This window comes from Nuphar pumila, chromosome 1, assembly GCF_984573655.1.
Source record: "Nuphar pumila chromosome 1, dmNupPumi1.hap1.1, whole genome shotgun sequence".
Taxonomy (NCBI): domain Eukaryota; kingdom Viridiplantae; phylum Streptophyta; class Magnoliopsida; order Nymphaeales; family Nymphaeaceae; genus Nuphar; species Nuphar pumila.
Window position 1 is genome coordinate 17859964 of NC_143249.1, and position 17675 is coordinate 17877638.

At 37.4% G+C, this 17675-nt stretch overlaps 1 protein-coding gene across 1 annotated transcript; it reads left to right on the forward strand.

Moving 5' to 3' along the window:
- Window positions 1-9053: 9053 nt before the first annotated feature.
- On the forward strand, window positions 9054-16963 carry LOC149848190 (histidine kinase 2-like). Its single transcript, XM_089981659.1, has 12 exons — window positions 9054-10208; window positions 11067-11345; window positions 12017-12186; window positions 12294-12506; window positions 12593-12779; window positions 13225-13276; window positions 13546-13775; window positions 13874-13972; window positions 14098-14747; window positions 15214-15726; window positions 15870-16261; window positions 16525-16963. Exons 1-11 carry the CDS (start codon window positions 9684-9686, stop codon window positions 16135-16137), a joined length of 3186 nt encoding a protein of 1061 aa, XP_089837785.1. The 5' UTR covers window positions 9054-9683; the 3' UTR covers window positions 16138-16261; window positions 16525-16963.
- The last annotated feature ends 712 nt before the right edge of the window (window positions 16964-17675 follow it).

A 17675-nucleotide genomic window follows, 5' to 3' on the forward strand; every position in this document is an offset into this window, starting at 1 on the left:
ATATTTTAATGATATATTAAAATATTTTTATTTAAATTATTATACTTATATTCATATTTGTGTGTATGTCCGTATCAATGTATGATGCCATGTCCAGTGTTGTCATCAACGACATGCGGCCAAGATGACGTGTCCCATGACATAGTTTTAGATATTGTTGATTAACCTCAAATAGTCCATCCTTTTTATCGACACTATTGCACCTCAAACTTAGTATCAATGAGTAATATCTCATTATTCATTCATTGTTAAGCAATCTTGATTTTGTGGAATAATTTATCACCGTTCATTTCCTTGGCAACGTACTTTGAACCATTGAATTTAAATGTTGAATTATATCTTAAGTAAAATAAAATAAAGAGTCCAATATTGTACCAAAATATAGCTATAATATTATTAACTTTCTCATTAGGATCGAAAATTGATTATTACTAAATGAACCATGCTAAACATATTTTCACGAGCCCATCTGCTTGAAAATATATTACAGATTGAACTCATTATGCGCTAAATGGGTGTTTTGCAGTTCTGACCCCATAAATGTGTTGGGCATGACGAGTTTACGAGGAATCCATACATGGATCATGTATTTTTGATGAAAAAAATGATATTGGAAGCCTCAAAAATTTTGAATCATTGATTTTTTGAACATTATAAAAACCTACACATGTATCAGAATCAAATACTTCAAGTAAAATAAGGTAGATAGATCACATATGTATGGTCAGAATTTAAAAATAAAACAAAAAAAACCTGAAAAACCCATTTAGCATATACTCATTAATATATATATATATATATATATATAGAGAGAGAGAGAGAGAGAGACCGTATAATTCAAAGAAAGGTGCAACATCCATAACTACTGATAATTGGCTGATTCTCTTTATCTGGTGTTGGAGCAATTCATTGACGGGACCTTATATATTTATTATTTTTACACAAAGATTTTACAACATCTATACAGATTTTTTGGAACATGAAAAATGGACAACTCATAATTTATAATATAAAGTATTGTTGGTCGTTGATTTTTAGTGCTTTAAAAATGTATCTAAATACCAAAAATCTATAATTTAAAATATATTGCTTACTAAATAAAATAATAAAAATACAATATGTAAAGCCTAATCGATAAAAACCTGGATCATTAAAGAAAAAATGCTGCCCAACCCGAGTCTTAATCGAAACTAGGGTTGGGTATAAAATTTTACAAACTATACCCAGGCCCATGTACTAATTGAACCTTTGGGTCTTAATCGAGTCTTATTATTTATTACTGTACTCGAACCTTATAGGGTTTGGGTAAACCTGACCAGTTGTCACCCTTAATATACATAGGAAAAGAAGACTGTTCAACCAATGGAAGGTCCAAAGTCTACAACCAATGATAATTAGAAACTCTCTTTCCTCTAATGTTCGAGCATTTCATTGATCAAATGTCATATATTTGTTTTTTATAATTTGTTTAATAAAAAAATATGCTTTACACGTAGACTTTATGATACATAGACATATTTTTTCAAAATATAAAAAATCAACGACTCATAATGCATTTACAATTTTATAATACAAAGTATTGGATATTATTTTTTAGTGCTTAAAAAAAAATACATTTAAACATCAAAAATTTATAATCCAAAATATGTCGCTCATTAAATGAATGTTAAAAATCCAATATATAAAGTCTGATCCATGAAAAACTCGATCATTAAATAAAAATCATTGTTGATTATCATCTCTTGTAGATTTCGGATTTTTTTTATTAGATGATTCTTTCTTTTCTTTATATATATATATATATATATATATATAGAGAGAGAGAGAGAGAGAGAGAGAGAGAGAGAGAGAGAGAGAGAGAGAGATGCCCAAGGAACGTGGGGCTCCTCTTTTAACTCTCTGAAATCCACTCAACCTTACCCCTTTGGAAAATGTTTTAATAAAACAAAGGGGGTGTGTGTAATCCACGTCATCATCCATAGAGATGAGAAAGAGGAGAGTGGGACCCACTGTTGAGAGGAGGCGCTCTCCTCGCCGGAGACGGGGGACGACATCGGTATCTTTTTGTCGGCTGTCTTTCTTTGAGACGTGTCACCCTATTCTGGCTGCCAAGTGTCAAGGAGAAATTGGTGGGTCCACATCCCCGATAATACGTTGTTGCCTTTTTCCTTTATAGCAATCAAATGACTCAAGAGTCCTCGCTTTTTGCGGGATATCGCCGAGGGCTGTGACTTAGTGGGTCTTGGACAAAAGTAGGCCTTTGACCTTTAAAAGGATTAGAATGCCATGATGGAAACCCTAATGAATTTTGAACTGTGATTAACAAGATGATTTAGAGTCATATTAACTTGAACTTTTTTGTATTATAAGCCTCTAAAATGTCTTATGATTGTAATTTGGTCGTGGGGCTCCACCCAGGGATTTTCCCTCGTTCCTCATCATAAAAAAAGGAAATTTGTTTTTTTTTGGGTCGAAGTTAAGTTAGCTCGAAGAAGTGCAGAAGCGACGCTGCCTATCACTGTTTCATGTCATCTGATAATGATGCTTCGCGCACAAGACATGTTTGATTAAATGCGTAAGTGAACCATAATGAACTATGTTTGACATGATCACATTGATCGTTTGCCCGTGTTGATGATTTGGATGTTTTTGCATGGATTACTAACCACATTTGAGACATTGAGTTCTTTGGTTGGGTCATCCATCATTTTCAATGTGGGTTGTTAGATTAGACGAATGGGATGTGAACTCAACCATTGATTTGAAAGGTAGACAAAGGTATACGGTTTTCATTTTAGATCCATATAGAGTTGACATAATGGTATTCTTTTATGAAAATAAAAAGGGTTTTCAATTGTATAATTTAAGAATTAAGCTATTTTGGTTAGGGTAATACCCTCATAAGGAACCCTAGTAACAAAATTATATATATATATATATATTGTTACATTTGACCGTGTGATCTACATATTAAGTTTAGTAGAAACTAATCTTTAAATCATGTTACTTTTATGTATATGCTAGATTTTACGAGGGTTGCCAAATTTTAAAACCTAAATAAAAGAGAGCATATATTTACTTTGAAAAACTATGATCTAAGAGTGGATTTCTACTATTTTGATCACGATGAATTCATCAATGAGGTCATGATTTTTTTTTTATATTTACTTGGAGAAACCATTCTAGGATTATAGACCTAAGAGCGCTGGCTCTGCTTCTTGACAGTGTAAAACTCTGAGGGCATACCCTCCCCACACCTTCCCCCCACACCGCGAAAAATTTTCCCATGATTTAAAATTCAATATTTGACATGCCTAAAATTGAACATTTTCCTTACACCAAATCCGATCCCCTAAACATGATATCCAATCATTCGAACTCTACCCAAATGACAAAGAATTTTTTTTTTTCTACTTTTTTGCGTGGGACAAAATTTCACGAAGAAAGCTAGGGTTTAGGGGTACTTTTGTCAATAAAACTTAGGGTACTTAAGCCATCTTGTGTCGGATACAGGGGTAGTTGAGTAATTTGACTTGGAAGAATTATTGGATAACGCGGTGGCTGGCTGGCTGGCAAGGGAGGGGGTGGCGAGGTGCCATGGGCCCCACCAGTCGGCACACCGATCGAGGGAATTGAAGCGTGTGAAAAAAAGCGGGGTCGATTTTTTTTAGTTCCTCAATTTCAGACTTTCTACGCTTTTAAAATAAAAAAACCGTTCCTTTTTTAAATAAAAAAAGAAAAAAATCAGCGATCGTGTCGAGGGCGGGAGGTGGCGGGTTCGAAACGCGAATGGGCCACCATCCCTTCTTTATTCTTCATTTCTTTTCGAGTTTTGCCCTTTTATTATAATCGTGAATTTTGTAGCTTAGTGAAGCAATGAATGTAATGATAATGATAATTTTGTAATGTTGAGCTCGTGTAAGTCCAACCCGTCGTTTTTTATGCCAGAGAATAACACCTAGGGCTGCGGTGTTTATTTGGATAGTTTGGATCCACTGGTCTGGGTCCAAACCATTCATGAGTCGTGGGTTGAATAAGAGGATCCAGGTCCAAGGCAAAGTCCCGATTTCCGTTTCTTTTTTTTTTCTTTGCTTCATGTAGGTTGTAATGTTCACATAAATAAAGCTGATCCAGGTTTGAATTAGGTATGACTGGTCCTGGCCCAAGTCCAGCTAAATATTCAGAAAACGATAGGATCTTGACAAAATGGCAATATTTTTTCAAATATTTCCAATTTTTAAGGTATTGTGATGTTTAGGGCCATACTTAAGATATTTTTTACTTTCTAAGTTTATTCAAAATTTTAACGTTTTTATACACTTTTTAAAAAAAATATATATATTCTTGTATATGCTTATATTTTTCAGAGCTTTTTCAAACACAAATTCTTCATTTACTATGAGATTTTATCTTGCCAAAAAGGCATTGGTTGGTTCTTGATTGTAGCCTTGTTGGGGTGCAAATGGATATAGTTTGTTCAAATATCTGATCCAAATCTACATATTGTTTTCGAATAGGGATCTTTGAAATATAATATGATTGTGCATTCATATTAAATTCATGTTTGTTTGAGCAGATTATTTCAGATTTGCGTATATTGTCTTGGACCTATGTTTGAATTTGGATTAAATCCAATCCATTTGCATTTTTTACATGTAAAGGACTTGTTCCTTCTTTTTTTTTTCCAATACAGCACTGGCATATATATTTTAGATTTGGATTCAGCTCTACTTGATTAGATATCATTCGCCACCGGATTTGGATTCAGGTTCATTATGTGCATTTCAGATTTGGATCAGGATACATCATGGTCTGATCCCTGTCGGATTTGTTTGCACCCCTAGTTGGTTGGGAGGTTGGTAAACACCGAACTTTCCAATTCCCATTGAGTCCCCACGTGATCAAGATCATGATCATGATCTCGATGTAGAGACTTTGCAATTTGTTAAGATCAGGTGATGCCCAAGACTAAGGCTGTCAACGGGTTAGGTCTGACAGAAACCCGGGGCCCATTCTGACCCGATAGGACCATGATATGGATCAACCTGCTTATTGGTCATCTTAGTTGGTTCATAAGATAGGACCCGTTAGGTGCACCTAAATTTGCTCAGGTAGCATGTGGTTAGGTTCTGGTTCTCGTTCAAAATTTGTCTGGTTACAAAAAGTGGGAAACCAAACTGGACCCGAATAATTTTAAGGGCATTGAAAAATACATATTTTTCATATAAAACACAAGGGTCGGGTCAGTTCGGGTCGAATATCAAGCAATAATCATAGTACAAAGCCAACATAATGGTAATTCAACTCGGTGTTTTTATGCCCAGATCCATATAAAATAAGGTTCAGATACTCAACACAGATCCAACCTTTTGGCAGCCCTACATTATCATACAGCAGCTAGTTTGGCCCTAGGCCAGTCTGTGCATATATATCCATAACGGATCAGATCTGAACCCGAAAGCAACTACTATTTTTATGTGTAAAGTATGGCAAAAGGGGGTTTGTCTTGTAAGTTTCAAATGGCACCACACTTAGCTGGACAGGGGCCTGGGCCTAGACCTGGAACTGGACTCACCTGGGACTGGCTAAGTCCAACCAGTGATGAGCATGACTTGATTTGCTATACTAAGAACAACCATTAGAGGGTGTTTGGATCAATGTTGTCAGTATCGGTATGGGCCCTGCATAGTTTGGCCAACTATTCAAGCAAATTCACCGATACTGATACCGATACTCTAAGTGAATCGTTCCGAATAGGCTAGGAAATAATTAAAAAATATTACGTGTCAATCAGAACGTGACACATGTCAAATCTATTAAAATAATATTAAAATTAGTTTTAAGTATTTTTTATATTTATTAAAATTAGCCAATTATAACCACAAATTCTCTCTCTCCCTTTTGATGACGAGGAACCCTCACCGAATCGAGAAAAACCCTGGGTGAAGCCCTACGACCACCCTGCCTTACGCGGACCACCTCTGAAAGCTACTGACACACCCTTGCACCAGTGGGGTTTGATCCGGTGCCTTCATCTCATCACCTTCACAACCAGAGCCGGACCTGTCAAGAGGCCAATGAGACTTGGGCCTCAGGGCCCTTGGGCTAAAAAAATTTTTAGGGGCCCATTTTTAATAGGGATTTCATTTTCAATAAGGGCTCCAAAAAATTTGAAGGCGCTGCCCTGAAACTCTTACTATTATTAACAGGGGCTCAAAAAATTTCGAGGCGCTGCCTTCGAACTCCTACTATTAATAGGGGGCCTATTTTTTAGGGAGCCCATTTTTAATAGGGACTCAAAAAATTTTGAAGCCCTGCCCCTGAACTCCTACTATTAACAGGGGGCCCATTTTTTTCCTCCGCCTCAGGCCCCATGAAACACAAGTACGACCCTGTTCACAACCAACCCACTGGCCACGCGGGGTCACCCGCGGTGGTGATGACCTAGAGCTCTCTCATATTTTCTTATTATTTTGCAGATCAAGCCCCACGGATATGACCTATATGGTTTGTTCAATCAAAAACATGTTTTAGATCGTCCAATTGCATTGTGTAAATAGAATGTTTAATAACTTCAAAGTTTGCTGTTTAACAATGCACTAAAATTTCATTGATTTTTAAAATCATATTTTTACATCTAAACCACTAGATCAAATTCTTCTTTGGTGAAGGCATCTATAAGTTGAAATTGATCAAATAAAGCTTGCACCTATAAGTTTCAGTTAGAGAATATGATACCCTAGAGTGTAGCCAATATTTTTCCACTAGTGTCCATGACTTACACATGATCAATTGGAAGCACAGCCATGTATGTGAATGAGTATGGTATGATCTGATCCTGATCCGCATTATATCTGATAGGATTCATGCTTGGTAATAAAAGGAGGTTTAATTAAAAATTCAGGCTGGAGCCATAGGATCCGATTAGTATGTGGAGCCTAATATGATTTATAAAATTTCTTGTTAGACCTGTGTTTGATCCAAGTACCAATTTAAGATATGCAATTTGCCAATGCTTAAAATATAAAAAAGTATTATTTGCTGGATATTGACTTGGGCTTGCTTGTATAATCTTTATAGGACCTGTATGTTTTTTTCTATAATAAGTCTGATTAGACCTGGGTGCAGACCCGATAACCAGAATCTTAAAGTTGGATATGGATCCAACCCACCGAGTTTTTTGAAGGTTGGATCCATTGTATGACTCTTAGATCAGGAGTCAGGAATGGGTTCAACTGGATCCAATGGCTGACCACACGGGGTAAAGTCGACAGAGTCTTTAACCATACTGAACGTTAATGGGATTTTCACCATATCAATGCCAAAAATCTAGAAATGGTAAGAGACAAATTGGACATTTCAATGCCTTTCTTAAAACTAAAACATACTATTCTTAATACCCACTAAACAAAAGCTAGCCTTAGTAAATTGCTTTCTGCCAAACTTAGCTTTCAAATTTTTTTTATTTCATTGTTCATATTCCCTCCCTACTGGTCACTAAAATATTGTTGAGGCTAGAACTTTCTCATCAATCATTTACTTCTTTGTATTTTTTGTTTATTTTATTTCACTGAAATATAGCTTTGTCAATTGTATCAAGTTTTTTTTAATCCCAGCTTGTATCCAATTTAATTGTTTTTTGTTATATGTTTACTTTCATAAAGACAAAAAATCCAACTCTGGGCCCATCCATAGCAGTTTCTTTGTCATTATTTTCCTTTCTGCACATTTTGGTAAGATTTTCTCATAACAAATTATAAAAGAAAATCAGTAGTTTAAAAAGGAAGAGAATGAAGTTCATGGTTACCCTTAAAAATAAAATGGTAAAAATAATTATTACATAATTTCTGGATTCAGGTTAGTCAAAGGCTGAAAAGACCAAAGGAAGTTCATCAAGGCTCTGTCTTTAATACCAACATCAAAAAGAAATTCCCTTGCTTCTTGACCGATATTTTAGAATGACTCGGCCGAGTTGGTTCTTTTTTCATCTCGGGTTGCTCTTGACGTGGAGCTTCTTATATACGAAGGAAGCTCCTTCCCCAAAACTCATTTTAGAAGTGCCTATCCTTTTCACACGCTTCATTTATTCTTATTATATATTCTCTTACTCAACTTTTTATGTTTTTTATGTGTTTTTCTACTCTTCTCAGTCACTTTCATGCGTTTTCGCTAAATTGGCCGTCATCATTTTTAGATTTTGTTAAAAAAAATAGTTCTTAAACTAAAAAATCATGAAATTTAATATTAGTTATTTTTATTTTAGTTTTTATTTACATTTTATTTTGATTCTCATCCAATTCTTATATTTCTTTTTTTTTTATTCCTTGCTTTTCATTTCCTATATATTTTAAAATGCATAGCTTTTAGCTTCCGCTTCTCATTCTTAGTCTGACCGATTCTTAGTCTGACAACCTTGGTCTATTCTTTCCAAGGAAGAGTATGACCGGGTCTTTGTGCATCAGATCGATCATCCAAATGTTGTTTTGACTTGTATGGTGAATCGAATCAAGTGTAGTGTCTTGCGATAATTCTGTTTGTCAATCCCTGATCTTCTCTGAACATGGCTATAGGCTCTGAGTCATTTTATGTGTCGTATGGTTCAAGGAAGAAGTTCTAAGTCAAACTAAACAGGACCACTGTGGCTAGGCCAAGAATCTGACCATGATCATTCATTAGAGGATTAGGCATTGAAAGTCAATATTTGCATAACAGATTTGTTATTTGTGTCCCAAACATACTTTGATTGATAATAAGCGTGAGACTAAGGTTAGAATGTTGGGCCTTCATGGCTGGGTCTAAAGTAACCAAGCGACTGATCAAAAGTTTACCAGGTCCGAGTCAAAAGACGAGCCGAGCCGGAGTCGTGAACTTTTTTCCCGCAAAGGGGGAGTTTTGGAAATCGCCGAATAATCAGCGATCTTTTGAGAGTTGATTGAATTCTCTCTCCCCTTCTCTGCTTGCTGCTGCAATCAAACTGTGGCTGGGCCACTTTCGGATCAATACTCTCTCTCTCTCTAAAAACTTCTCTTTCTCTCTCTAGAGACCACTCTCTCTCTAAAAACTTCTCTTTCTCTCTCTAGAGACCACTCTCTCTCTAGAAGCCACTTTCTCTCTCTAGGGTCCATCTGTTATGCTCTGAATCAACTCTCTCTCTCTCTCTCTCTCTCTAAAAACCTATCATTCTCTCTCTAAAAACTTAGCCACTTTCTCTCTCTAGAGTGTCCCTCACTGTTCTGTTCTGAACATGCATGACCCATATTTGAGCTCTCTGTAATGGTGTACTTTTCAGTTTTCACCACCACAAAAAGGCAAAGAGCAAGAAGTATTTTGGCATCATCATTATTATTGTTATCATCACTTATATTTGTTCTATTGAGAATAATTATGGCGATGATATTGTAGTGTTTTTGTTTTTTACTTTGTTTTTTTTTTGCTGATAATTCTTTGAAGACAGGGGAGGGGGCAAAGGGGTGATGAGAGAGTGATGTGCCCAACCTCAGAAACAAATGCTATCCCAACCCATCTCAGCTAGAAAAAGGAAAAAGAAGAAGAAGACACGTCAAATAAAAAGGCCCATCTAGAAAACATCTCTCTCTCTCTCTCTCTCTCTCTCTCTCTCTCTCTCTCTGTAGTTCCAAGCCAAAGTTGGAAAAGAAAGCTCAACTTGGTTTCTTACTTTGTGTATGTGGCTTGTGTTGAGTTTTGGTTTGAAGCGGAAAAGAGGAAGAATTGGTACTTGGATGAGTTTTTCTGCTATTCCCAGTGTGAATCTTAAGCTACCAAACAAGCCCTTGTTGAAGAAATGTTGGTGTTGGGTTTTGTTTAAAATGTCTGCAAATATCAAGGTTTCTGGCTTCCATGGGAGGTTGAGTTTGAACTCAAAGCAGCAACAACAGCAACAACAGCAACAACAGCAACAACAGCAACAACAGTCTCAGAATGTGCAGCAGAATCCTAAGGGTGGTGTGAAGTGGAGGAAAAGGCTTCTGTTTCTGTGGGTGTTGGCTGGAGTCATCGGCTCTTGTTGGATTTTTTGGTATATGAATGACAATAATGTCACCAGGAGGAAGGAGACACTTGCAAATATGTGCGATGAGAGGGCTAGAATGTTGCAGGATCAGTTCAACGTCAGCATGAACCACGTTCATGCCTTGGCTATCTTGGTTTCAACTTTTCATCATGGAAAACAGCCTTCTGCCATTGATCAGGTTCTCTGTGTGTGTGTGTGTGGAATGGTTTGGCTTTTCCCATAGCATGCCTTTAGTTATGACTCAACGTTGATGATATAAACTAAGACCTTGATTTTTTTTATGGTGGTGGCCATGGTCAGGGGGGATATGAAGTAGGATAGCTGGATTCATGTCAAGTAAGGGAATGTTCAGATGATTGGATTTGTTGGTCATAGGTTTTTTATGACTAGCTATGTTTGTGTTGATCTGCTAGTTGATATCTTATTTTGAACTGTTTCTTGAGATGAGTTGGTACTTGGTCGTTGTTTGGTATTCATTAGATGATGCATTCATAGGCTCTGTTCATTTGTTTTTGATAAGTATTTGGTGAAACTGTTTTTGATAAGTTGGAGTTTGATTTCCCGGTTCGTATGTTGATCTTTTGTGGTTTAGGTTGAATATTTATAGATCTGTAGACTTCGTGTAATACCCTTGAACTAAACGATTGTCCAAGGCATTATTATGTGATATTCGATCTTGTACTTTTTGGTGTCTCCAAACCTGAAGCGGTTTCTTGAAATTCAACTGTTGTTATTGCCTGTTGTGTTTGATCTAATTGATTATGCTGAAGATTTTGTTGGTATTGAATTCATATGTCATCATGATAAGAACAGTTGCATTTGATGTGCTTAATTTGCAAGTAAATCGGAAATGAACTTCATCGTGGGATAAGCAGTAAGTTTACTGGCATTTCTGGTCAGGTTTCTGTTGTATATGAAAAAGGGAAAACACTTCTTTCCTATGATGTGGTATTAATACATAATTAGTTGAAAGAATTGACTGTACATTATGCTACTGCTTCAACTCATGTTTGTTTTCTTGAAACATTAACTGCAGAAAACATTCGCAGAATATACAGAGAGGACAGCATTTGAAAGACCTCTGACCAGTGGTGTTGCCTATGCTGTTAAAGTGCTTCACTCAGAGAGGAAAGAATTTGAGAAACAACATGGATGGACAATAAAGAAAATGGGAACTGAAGACCAGTCACGTGTTCAGGATGACTATATTCCTGAGAAGCTTGATCCAGCTCCGGTACAGGATGAATATGCTCCAGTTATCTTCTCACAAGATACCATGTCTCACATTGTGTCTATTGACATGATGTCTGGAGAGGTTTTTGAATCCCCACCTTTAAGTCCATTCAGAATTCTTATGCTCTATTCTCTGTTGAATACTCCTATTCCTACATGCAGTTGAGCACGTCCATTAATTTTCTTCCTGCATGTGTCCTGGGCAATGTGACCAGATTAGCATATTGAGACCTGCATTCTGGTGTCTCAAATGAGAAATATATGTCATGCGCAAAAGTAAAGGTGAAACCCTGTTGACCCTTATGCAGTGGCCTTGGAGCACACACCAAAAAATGTCCAAATTCTTTTTGGACCACATGGTTGTTGTTTGTCATTGTTATGCATTCTCAAGCAAAATTAGTGCACACTTGCATGTAAGGGTGTTATGGTATAGAAACAGCAAATCCTGGGTTTTATGGTTTTCCTACTGCTGGTAATCCAGGAAATTTTGGATCTTTCGGTGGATGTGATTGTTAACTTGGATTATTCTGAACATCCAGAGTGCATTTCTGCTGAGGTGAAACTTGAAATACTTTTCTAGACTGTAATGATAAATACATCGAGACATATTCCTCATGCTTCAAATCTATGAGATGTATGCATAGTTGACTTGTACTTCTTTCTGCAAAATATATTGCAATGTAGTTCACTCTGCTTCAAAAGGTGGTTACTCAGTTCCTTGTAAAACTAATAAGAAAGGCTTTGACTGCGTAGGAGGATCGTGAGAACATATTACGGGCAGGAGCATCTGGGAAGGGAGTTCTTACAACTCCTTTCAAGCTTTTGAAATCTAATCACCTTGGGGTTGTGCTTACATTTGCAGTATATATGACAGACCTTCCATCTGATGCTACTCCTGAAGAGCATATTAAGGCAGCTCAGGGGCAAGTGTTTGCTACATGGATCTGCTAAATTTTTGGCATGCTGAGCTTTACAAAAAATATTTATTGTTTTTATTGCAGTCAATGTTGATATACTCTATCTTGTGCAGATACCTGGGCGCCGCCTTTGATGTCCCATCTTTGGTAGAGAAGCTGCTTCAACAACTAGCTAGCAAGCAAACAATTGTGGTCAATGTGTACGATATAACTAATAGCTCTTCACCCATCAACATGTATGGCCCTAACTTAACAGATACTGGTCTACACCATATTAGCAGCCTTGATTTTGGTGATCCATATCGGAAGCATGCAATGCATTGCAGGTTGGTAATTGACTAAAACTTTAAACATTTATTTTCACTATAGTGAGCAGGGAATTGGATGGACCAATAACAGTCTTTTGTGACAGATTTAAGCAGAAGCCTCCATTACCATGGTCAGCAATAATGATGTCATCTGGAGTTCTTGTGATTGTATTGTTGGTTGGACATATACTTCATGCTGCAGTGAACCGCATTGCCAAAGTGGAGGATGACTATCTGGCAATGAGGGAGTTAAAAGTACGTGCAGAAGCTGCTGATGTGGCTAAGTCTCAGGTACGATCTATATACCTTGATCTGCTTCATCTTGTTGATCTATGTATGGGTCCATGATGTTGTCTACCTGGTACTGCTTGTCTAGTTCTCTGTATAACTTGATTTTGGTCATGAATATTTTTATGGATTAGCAATTTCTGGTTAGGTCTGCTTTAGATGAGATGATTATTTAGACTACACAATTTTATTTTTTGAAATTTTCTTTTCTCAGTTCTCGTGTTCAGATCATGTCAGGGGCTACCCTTCAGGTTGCCTATTAATTGAAAAAATGGCTCTGAAGTATTGCATGATTTGTCTGTTTGGAGAAATCTCCTTGACATGATCTGTTATTTTACCTCTCATCCAAGTCAACGGTTTTGAAATGTAGTGCTGCATATTCTGCTTTATGGTCTTTATTTTACCTTATTTTATATGGGACTAACAAAATTTGTGATGTTACATACAGTTTTTAGCGACTGTTTCTCATGAGATCAGGACTCCAATGAATGGAGTATTAGGTAACTACTCTCTCTGGCCCTTATTTTACTATAATACCATGTTAGTAACCATTATAACAGATGTTAATAATTCTCTGTTTGAATGGGCCTTTATATTTCTTCTCTGTGTGTTGTGTGCACACATGCATGCACACGTGTGTGCATGTGTATGTATGTGCATTTATGTTTCTGTGCTAGATTAACACCAACACATGCACAACTACCATGACATTGGTCTTTGTGAACAAATCTTCTGACATGGAAATGACCAATTTTTATTACACATTCAGGTATGCTGCAGATGCTTATGGACACTGATCTTGATGCAACTCAACAAGACTTTGCGAAAACAGCTCAAGCTAGTGGGAAAGCTCTAATAGCTCTTATAAATGAAGTACTGGACCAGGCGAAGATAGAATCTGGTAGACTGGAACTTGAGGCTGTCCCATTTGATGTTCGTGCTGTCCTGGATATTGTTGTGTCACTCTTCGCGGAACCATCTCAGGAAAAAGGCATTGAGGTAATTTCAGAGCCACTTTATATTTTTTTTAATTACTGTATTGGTTTTATCCCCTTTTCTATTGTAAACTTGCTTCTTGATGTGTTTGGCAAGAGAAGTTGGCTGTGTACCTCTCTGATCAAGTGCCAGAGATTCTTATTGGTGATCCATGGCGATTCCGCCAGATTATTACGAACCTTGTTGGCAACTCAATCAAGGTTACTAGAATTTTTCCAACTCTAAAGTGAAACTTTCATAGTTTGCTTCACTAATAGAATAGCCTGTACGGCATGAAAATATTCAACACATCTTTTTAAGAAATTGTTGGGTGAACTTAATGCAGTTCACAGAAAAGGGGCATGTTTTTGTCTCAGTGCATCTTGCTGAGGAGTTGAAGTGCTTGTCAGGAGCCAGCTGTGAAACATTGAAACAGCAAACAGATTCTCTTTGGAATGGAGGAATGGATTCTTGTGAGACATTAAGTGGATTCCAGGTTGTTGATAGAAGGAAAAGTTGGGAGAGTTTTAAGGCAATGAACACGAGTTCACAACAGGAAGCAAGTGGCACCATAAATTTATTGGTTACTGTTGAGGATACAGGTGTTGGGATACCTAAACATGCACAAGGCCGCATTTTCATGCCGTTCATGCAGGCTGACAGTTCCACATCTCGCACATATGGCGGTACTGGTATAGGACTGAGCATTAGTAAGTGTTTGGTGGATCTTATGGGTGGAGAAATAGGCTTTGCAAGTGAGTCCAGGATTGGTAGCACATTTGCTTTCACTGTTGTCTTTTCTAAAGGACAAGCAAATCCTCAAGATATGAAGCGGCAGCAGTCTGATTCTGTAGCTTTGGAATACCAAGGAATGCGGGCAGTGGTTGTTGATGAGAGAAGTATACGTGCTGAGGTTACAAAGCACCATCTGGAGAGATTGGGAATTCAAGTTGCGCTTGCACATGATCTGAAATCAGCATTCTCTTGTATATCCAGGTCTGTGGCGTTGAAGTAAATTGTTTCTTGTCAATCAATCTAGAAATTTGTGCTCATCTAGTTCCAAAATTTGCTTCAACAATGTTATGACTTCATAAAAATCTTACATATTCAATTCTAAATCAAATTTAAAACTAATCTGAAGTTCAAAATGCTTGTACTCTACAAATTTTTGTGCACCTTTTGGCCTACCAAAGGAGAAAAAGGAAGGACCTACTGTCATTCAAATTCAAATTCTAGACACTTACTAAATTCTCCAATGAATCCCTACTCTTTAACTGTGCAAATATCATCAACACGGCTTAATTCTAAAAACTGTGTCATCTATATCATTAATTCATTCTCTAGAACCAATAAACTGAAATTGTGCAGGTTTGAGATTCACTTTTAACCTATGCCGAAGAAGTTGTACTACCGTGTTCCTGTTCAGGCTGGCGAATGACTTTCTTAATGTTGTTTGTTTCAGTGCATCAGAGCATGTTGACATGGTGCTTGTTGACAAGGAAGCTTGGGTTAAGGGAACTGGTATTGCATTTCCTTCACTTCTCAAAGAGCTCAGGCAAAATGGCAGATCCAACTCCCCTGCAATTGCCGATATTCCTAAAATGTTCCTCTTAGCAACTTCAATAAGTCCAAGCGAGCTTGATGATGCCAAGTCAGTGGGATATGTAGATACTGTGATCATGAAGCCTCTTAGAGCTAGTATGATAGCGGCATGCCTCCAACACGCATTTGGCATGGGAAGCAAAAACCAACAAGAGAAGAGACGGCCACCATCTCTTCAAAGTCTACTCAGTGGGAAGCAAATCTTGGTGGTTGATGACAATGTTGTTAACCGTCGGGTTGCCGCCGCCGCTCTTAAGAAATATGGAGCTAATGTGACTTGTGCAGAAAGTGGCAAGGCAGCTTTGGTGATGCTTCAACCACCTCACAAGTTTGACGCATGCTTCATGGATGTGCAGATGCCAGAGATGGATGGGTACCAACCAAATTACTTTCTCCTTTTCTTTATTCAATATTTGTTTTCATCTGTCTCTTTTGTTCTTTAAAATTAATTAGTTGATTATACTTCATTGTGTGCTTTCTATATTTTGACATCTAAGAAACTTAACCAACCAACAGATTTGAAGCAACAAGGCAGATAAGAAGTGCTGAAAACAAGGTCAATGGGAAGATCAAGTCTGGTATAGCTTCAGCAGAAATGTATGGAGGCATTTCTCATTGGCATGCTCCGATATTGGCAATGACAGCTGATGTCATTCAGGCAACACATGAAGAATGTGTAAGATGTGGCATGGATGATTATGTATCAAAGCCATTTGAGGAGGAGCAGTTGTACTCTGCAGTGGCTCACTTCTTTGAGTCTGAGAGTGTGCAGCCTAATTCTTAAGTGCTTCAAATTGAGTTTCAAGGCCATGAGTGTCAGGCATCCAAAAGTTACCAGACAGTGCTCAACAGGCATTGCAGTCATGACATTCGGTTGTCAACCAAATTCTGTTAGAATCTAGAACTTGGTGAGGTTCTTCTGACTGTATTAACATTTTTTTTTTTGAAGTTCATGTATAAGTATAACTGATATTGTGCAGTTTATGAAATGTTCATACAACTGATCATCTTCAATCCCCAGAATAATAATTTCTTGTCAAGAAACTTGGTGTGAGCTGTTATTAAGTTGTATTGGACTTTGTAATAATTAATGGCCCAGCAGTAGATGCCTGTAGCTCATAAGAATAATTGATCTGCTTGAACTAACGGCATTTTTTTTTCATGGATGCAGGGGATGTGGTCAGCCAGTACTGTTTGTTTCTTAGATCTGCTCTGCTCATTCCTCGTCCTTACAATGTTGTACAAGATTCATTGCCATGCCAAGAACATCCTTCAGGAGGTAGCGGCCTAACCATGTTGTATAGATATTGTAACATAATATCTTCAATTCATTCTCCTTGTACCGATGTTATAGAGAAAGTAAGAAAAAGGGCAAATGCCTGTTGTTGTAGCATTTTGTTTTGATTTTCCCGATACCAATGTGGGCCATACAGTGCAAGTTCATTTATTTTGTCCGTTCTTGATGGCACTCATGTTTGAGTGACTTTTCGATTGGGATAGAGATTGTAATGAGAGGGGTTGTGTTCTGAGTGCTGATGTTCTGTGAACAAGAGCTCGACATAGTTGTAATGTGTAAATATATTAAGGAATGTTAATTTTCCCATTGCAAATTGAACTGTCTTGTTGCTTGTGCCCATCATTGTTGGCTTTTCTTATATCAAATGTGGTTGGACTGAAAGAAAACACGCACATGTGAGTATCCGATTCTTTTACGTTGCTGGAAGGGAGAGGAGGGAGAAGGCTGCAGCAGGTAACACTCTTCTCAGCTATCTTCGTGCCCTATTCTTTAACGTGAACTTATAACCACCAGATCAGGTTGGGTCTGTGACTCTTCAGTCCAAACCCGATATTGCAAAGATAGAGATATGGATCCAGATCTGGATCCGTATATACATGTATAATTCAGTCTTAATAGTCTCCCTCAAGTTCTGCATGGTTTTGTATCATGGACAACTTATTTTTCAAAAACCCAAAAGTGGATGCTGGTAAGTCCCTTAGTAAAGAAATTTGCTACTTGATCAGCCGTGGGAATATAGGTTGGCTCAACTTCTCTATCTTCTATCTTTTGTCGAATGAAGTGTTGATCAATCTCTATATGTTTGGTACGACCGTGATGAATGGGGTTGGAGGCAATTTGTATGGCACTTTGATTATCACAAAGGAGATTAGTAGGCATAATAGATTCTTCGATTTCAGATGTTCTGCTGTAGCAGCCGCCATAGATCGGTACTCAGCTTTTGTGCTAGATCGTGCAACCACACGTTGTTTTCTGTTACTCCATGCTATTAAGTTCCCATCAAGAAAAACACAATATCCAAAAAT

What these genes read in the sequence shown, in the direction of transcription:
- LOC149848190 (XM_089981659.1), top strand. Translation starts at nt 9,684, where the DNA reads ATGTGGCTTGTGTTGAGTTTTGGTTTGAAGCGGAAAAGAGGAAGAATT. An exon ending in TTGACATGATGTCTGGAGAG is followed by an intron (nt 11,346 to 12,016) that starts GTTTTTGAATCC and finishes TTGACTGCGTAG; the next exon opens with GAGGATCGTGAGAACATATT. An exon ending in GCATTCTCTTGTATATCCAG is followed by an intron (nt 14,748 to 15,213) that starts GTCTGTGGCGTT and finishes TGTTTGTTTCAG; the next exon opens with TGCATCAGAGCATGTTGACA.